Raw genomic sequence first — 6,000 nt, forward strand, 5'->3', positions numbered from 1 at the left:
CATTATACAATGGGATAAAGTTGACCTCAGATGTAGCAGACTCCACAGTTCCTTCAGAGGAGTATCAGTTCAAATATTTTGAGCAATAGTCTCTTGTTGATGATTCTTCAGTATAATCCCAGGCCCTTAGCTGCTATCAGTTGAAATGAAAAAATGTCAATGAGCTCCAACGGAATTTACATAAGTGCTACATCACCACTCATATCTCATGATTACTACCTAGAGGAAGATCTAGACAAAAGAACACAAGCATGCAAAAAGGCAGTCAACGTGAACTTTTGCTTGTGTCATACACCCTGGTGCACAAAGATTTGTTCAGCAATCTCTAATGAATGATAAAAATACTTACCCAAATTATTTTTGCTAACCGAAATAGACCACTGAAAATTTATTCACTAGAAATTAATTCGGAATTGTACAATATTAGGCTTGGTTAAATATAACCTTGTAGAAAGTATTAGCCCCTCATATAGATAAATTAGCAAGTTCAAACAAGGTGCCATGTTGCATAATTTCAAAGTCAGACTCAAATTTTCTAAATATCTCATAAGCCCCTCCCACTCCATCACACGTCACGCGGGATGAGTCACAACTAGGAGCCATGCTTGAGAAACATGTTGCCTGCACAAGTTGCAAATAGGAAAGAAAATGTAGATGAGTTAAATGCTTCAAGAATTTGCTTATCTGAAGCAGGAAACAACAATCAAGACTAGACAAGATTGAGCTTCAGACAACCTCAAACATCATGGTTGATACCCGACAAAGTATGCATATCGGACAACTATTACATCCACCTGCTGCTAAAAAGGGTAAGCCCAAACTATTTAGGTGGGCAATCACAGAAATTAATGTAGTCATATAATTAGTAATATCGAATCCATTTAGGTTTATTTTAATTATATTAACACATTTTCTCTATCCAAGATCCATCATCTTAAATAAGGAATATGTTTCTCTCATTCTATTTCTCAATAACCGTACACATGTATATAAATATTCTCATCTTTATTTATATATTTTTGATCTTGTTTTTTAATTATCACAATGTAGGATCATACTGCATATGTGAGGGCATATAAGCCCAAATTAAAAATGTTAATAATTATTAGTTGATAAAATGCTAAGTTATAGATAGTACACTAATCAAGTTATTTAATCAACAATTGCATGTAAAATATATAAGTGATCATACAACACGAATTGCATAATACATAATAATCTATATGAATCACCATTGCAGAACATGTCATATAGATATAGTGATGTGCATATAATCTAACGTGTGCACTACAAGTGTTTAAATTAGCACTTACAAGTTACCAACATATTTCACAAAAGTATTTCACAAACGTTGCAACTAAGCTTCTCAGGAGAAAAAAAGATATCATAAAAGCCCTTATTTGAGAAGAAATAGGGACGAGTAATAAATAGATTTTTTATTTAATTTTGATTCAATCCAAAGTGGCTTGAAGAAACCACAATTTTTGTTTATGGATGCCTACACAAGCCTAGACTGCATATGTGGGTGTCTAGATGATCTGCGTCAGTTCAACCACATATAGGGGACTGCATATATTATATGCATTGTGGTCTACTCTTATTGAAAAGGCCTGTGCAACCACATATGTGGAGACCTAGTCTGGTTTCTCTGACTATGCTCATGTCCCATCATATTACAATTTCATGAGAGAAGACTCTTTAAGCCCCTCTCCTTGGGCCTCTCCATTTTGACAACTTTAACTTACCAAACAAATCAAATACTGATATTCTTTACCTTATTAAATGACACTTCAAAGGGCCTAGTGTTTGGTATCAAATTCACATTGTCTTAAGTTTTATTTAGGTTTCAACCCTTTTCTTGTGCAAATCTAAGGGTGCTTGTTGTTTTGCTAGTTCAATGTACATGAGTCAAGATAACAAATACAACTTCGAAAGAGAAAACACAAACACTTGTTTGTTGTATGGGAACAAATTTTCCCGGTTGTTCAATTTCTTACAAAACTATTTCCTTTTTTTTGGAGAATATTAAGCATCTTAGAGTAAAACTGAATTCCTACTGTTTAGAGAGATCAAAAGAATGATGACGAAACTAAATTTCCCCTTTGTTATTTTCACTTTCAACATTATTTTTCCTGAAAAACGAAATTTGAAACTGAAAATTTTCCCACTCTCTAAGGCACAATGTTCTGCATTTCAAAATCTCAATCATTGTTGATCAGGACAGAAAATCAAAGATGTCAAAGCTGATCCAAATATTTAGTTTAATTCAATAAAATAACACAAGCAAATTACGATAAATTATCCTTGGAGAATCAGTTGTGTAAAGAAAGCTCAAGCTCAAGGATGTTGATTCCAAGGTTTAAAATTTCGAGCTATGCCAGAGTTTCAATTTATGACTGGAATAACATGGTTTTGATACCATATCGTGTCGTGCCAATACGGTTGTGGTACTTTTAAAATATAAAATATACTAATTAAAAAATATTTTCATTGATATTTAATTGCTATAGACACTGTTGAGTTAAATTTAAATTATCTCATAAAACATTTGATACTTATTGAGTAAAAGTTGATTTACTAAGCTCACCAAGTAAACATGGCATGATTAAGTAAGTAGATTTAATATGAATTTATTTTGATCAATTTAAAACTAAAGTAAATTTATATATAAAATAATTTAATTTATTGATAGTAATATATTTTATAAGACTAGAAATTAAATTTATTTATTATTTTTTCTAATAATATATATCTTTTATCCTTAAAGAGGTTTTTTAATCCACTGTGACCTTCCATGAGGCCTCTACGACCTCATTGTTCCGAGCTCAGTGTTGTGCCAGTCGGCAAGCAGAACAATAAATTTTGCCCATGCCGACTGACACGGGTTGAGATCTGATACCTTAGTTGATTCACGAGCAATAGATGTTTACAACACAATAGGAAAGCTTAATACATATTGATGTTCCACATCTCAATAATTTCTCATTGTCTTATAAATTGTTTGGATGGAAAATAAGAGTGGTAGAAGGGAAAATGATATAGTAGATGTAAATAAATGACGGAGCTCATATATAATTTTGTGAGCTTTTCTATCCACCATTCATCCAAGTGAATGGACCGTAGATGTCATTTCTATGAATTCAAAAATAAGTTAAGTTCAACATTTGGTGAACAACTCCCAATGCTAGACTACAAATACTGCAAATTTAAATGCAATAGTAACTAAAAACATGAAAGCAGACTTCCCAAGTTATGCAGTCAAATATTGAAAATTTTCATGTGTATTTCATGACAAAAAAATTACAAGTAAAGAACAAGCTAAATTGTCAACCTCATTTTTTTATATATATAAAAAAAAAGAGATTTTAACAAACAAAATATCAAAGTCATTATCAAGTATCAACTGTAATGCTTCCTTCTCTATTTTCTCATCCAATTGGCCAATTGACAAACCAGGAAAAAGGATAATAACTGAACTGACCAATTATGACAGCAATGTTTTGAGTTATCGTCCTTTTTCCTAGTTTGTTGTTTGAGTTCGTAATGTGTCATTAAATATCAATGTCATCCAGTCCTAAACTCAAAAGAATTGTATAAAATGACATAACTATTACAAAGATGTTTACTGGAACCAAGAGTCACTCTAAATCCATCGTAAATTCACATAACTGACATGATATTTAATCCAGACGATAGTTAACCATTGCCATTGAGATTTCAAATGTAGCAAAACATATAAACTACACTTACATTCATAGCAAGAGCATAAAGATACAGGTTGTGGCTGCTCAGATTACAACAGCAAGTCATGTGCATATCCCAACTGTCTGGAGTTAGCTACATGGAACAAAATTTTGCCATTGAGATCTATACAATGAGTCATCAATACTAAGGTCATTTATAATATAAAATTTTCTCAGACCACCTCTACTCTCATAGCTTGAATTTCTAATTGATTCAACTTATTTTATAACAATCAATCGCATTTATCAGATTTGTTAGGATATCATACCAATGTGAAATTATGTCAAATACTCATGGACATGGGTTCCAAATTTCAAAGATAACACATTAAAGTAAACTTTTGTAGGGTATTTTGAAATCACTATTCTTCCTCTTCTTACCAACTAATTTAATAATTAGAATTTGGTCGCATGTAATGAATTATTATTTTCAAGTGAAAGAATAGTACCAAACAGCTTTCTCCAAATGTAAGAACTTATAGAATATATAATTAAACAGAAAAACTTGGGAGGGGATTTCATGAGAAACTAATAGCTCCAATGTACAAACATATCAGGAAGATCTAGGTCTGATGGCATGGAACACATGACTTTGTTATCCACTTTCATTTGGCAAATGGATGTGTCATGAAAAATTACAAGTTTAAAATATAATGTTTACTATTGACAAGTAAAGCCAGAATGATGACTTACCAGCACTCTGTTGTGGGTTGATACCCACGCCATCTGCAAGGGGAAAAGATATCAGATATTAACATAGAGAAAAAAAGTTCCTTTCAACAAGAAGGTAGGAAAACCAGAAAATCGTTCAGATTTAACCTATCACTAGAATACCGTAGTCATCATTCATTTTCCTTTCAATCTATAACATGGAACATTGCAACGTCGAAAGGATCAAATAGCATATCCAAGACAAGAGTATTCCTTATCAAGTGGAGGAACTCAGTCGAAACTAGAGAGAAACACCGACCAATATCAAATCTGGTGATGATGGCGCTAGTCTGAGGCGGGACCTTGAACTCCTCGGCGGCGAATTTTAGGACTGCTGTAAAAGTGACTGCCTCCGGGACGCTGAAACTGAGATCGGAAGGACGGATTAATAGAAAAGAAAAAGATCGAGCGAAATCCTAGGAATCGAAAAAAAAGGAGATCGCGAGGACTAGATTGGTCGAGAGAAAAGGGAACGTTTACACTTCGTATGGGGCTTGGGATCGGAGGTCGGGATCACCTTAAACGAGACCTTTCCTCCGCCACCGCTTGCCACAGCCGTCGCCGGCATCACGAGACCACTGCACGGAGAAGATCCCTCGAGAAGAGCTCGATTGAGGGTGCTCGCCGGTCGGTCGATGTTGTGTGTATATATATATATATATATATATCGGAGCGGTTACGTTAAAGTGACGTCATGCCAAGGGGGTGGGGGATGGGGGAGGGAGGGGGTGGGAGGGAATGAAACCATAATAAAAATTATTTAAAAATAATATTTATATATATATATTTTTTTATTTTTTAAACTTTCATTTTTTTCTTATTGTTATTTAATATATTATTAAAATATCTCGGTCATATCCTGTTTTAAGTTCGGGTAGCTTGCGATGGCTCGTGCTAAATGAGACATAAAACCATAAATGTAGCATACCTTAACACCTTGTAAATTATGAGTGCAATTAACATTATTTTTGAAAAAATCCTTGTGATAAATATATGCTCATTAGACTCTCACAGAGGTTAATCAGAATCTGAAAATGGTTAATACTATCTCATAGAGTACTACATGTGAATCATTAAGTTGATGATTAATACCATTTTATAAAAAAAACACAGTAATTTCTATTAAGCACATAAATGTTTAGAATACATGGTGTAGAAATGGGAGGCCGAGCTTCAACATCGACAATGTGATTCCATTCTTTTTCCATCAGTCAAAAGATGTGAACTTTTATATTTCTGAATAACAAAGGAATAAAAAAACATGTATAAAAACTATATATGGACCCCTATCGAACTGGTAAGCAACTCTCTTGCATCACGAAACCTTCGCTTTGCACTTTTCACCAAACAAACATTAGCACATTAGTGTAAAGGACTACAGGCAGCAAGAGCATTTCAGAATATGCTAGTCAGAGATTATCGTCTCTTCGAAATGGCAAAACTTGATACCAGGACCAGGATCTTCTCCTGAGTGTTCAGTTCTAGGGTCTTGCAGGTGGTGGTCACCCAACCCTTTTGAGGGCATATCTGTTGAAGGAGCTGACTT

General features: G+C 33.8%; 1 protein-coding gene across 1 annotated transcript; it reads right to left on the reverse strand.

The window, feature by feature from the left end:
- Window positions 1–3,782: 3,782 nt before the first annotated feature.
- LOC141819797 (ubiquitin-fold modifier 1-like) lies at window positions 3,783–5,058 on the reverse strand. The gene is made up of 4 exons (XM_074707053.1): window positions 4,937–5,058; window positions 4,714–4,820; window positions 4,437–4,469; window positions 3,783–3,837 (listed from the first exon to the last, which is right to left on the reverse strand). Exons 1-4 carry the CDS (start codon window positions 5,020–5,022, stop codon window positions 3,794–3,796), a joined length of 270 nt encoding a protein of 89 aa, XP_074563154.1. The 5' UTR covers window positions 5,023–5,058; the 3' UTR covers window positions 3,783–3,793.
- Window positions 5,059–6,000: the final 942 nt, after the last annotated feature.

Source organism: Curcuma longa, unplaced genomic scaffold, assembly GCF_044706935.1.
Source record: "Curcuma longa cultivar G26 ecotype Majalengka, Jawa Barat unplaced genomic scaffold, ITB_CL_G26_1.1 utg18532_np1212_1030455_RagTag, whole genome shotgun sequence".
NCBI classification, from domain to species: Eukaryota; Viridiplantae; Streptophyta; class Magnoliopsida; order Zingiberales; family Zingiberaceae; genus Curcuma; species Curcuma longa.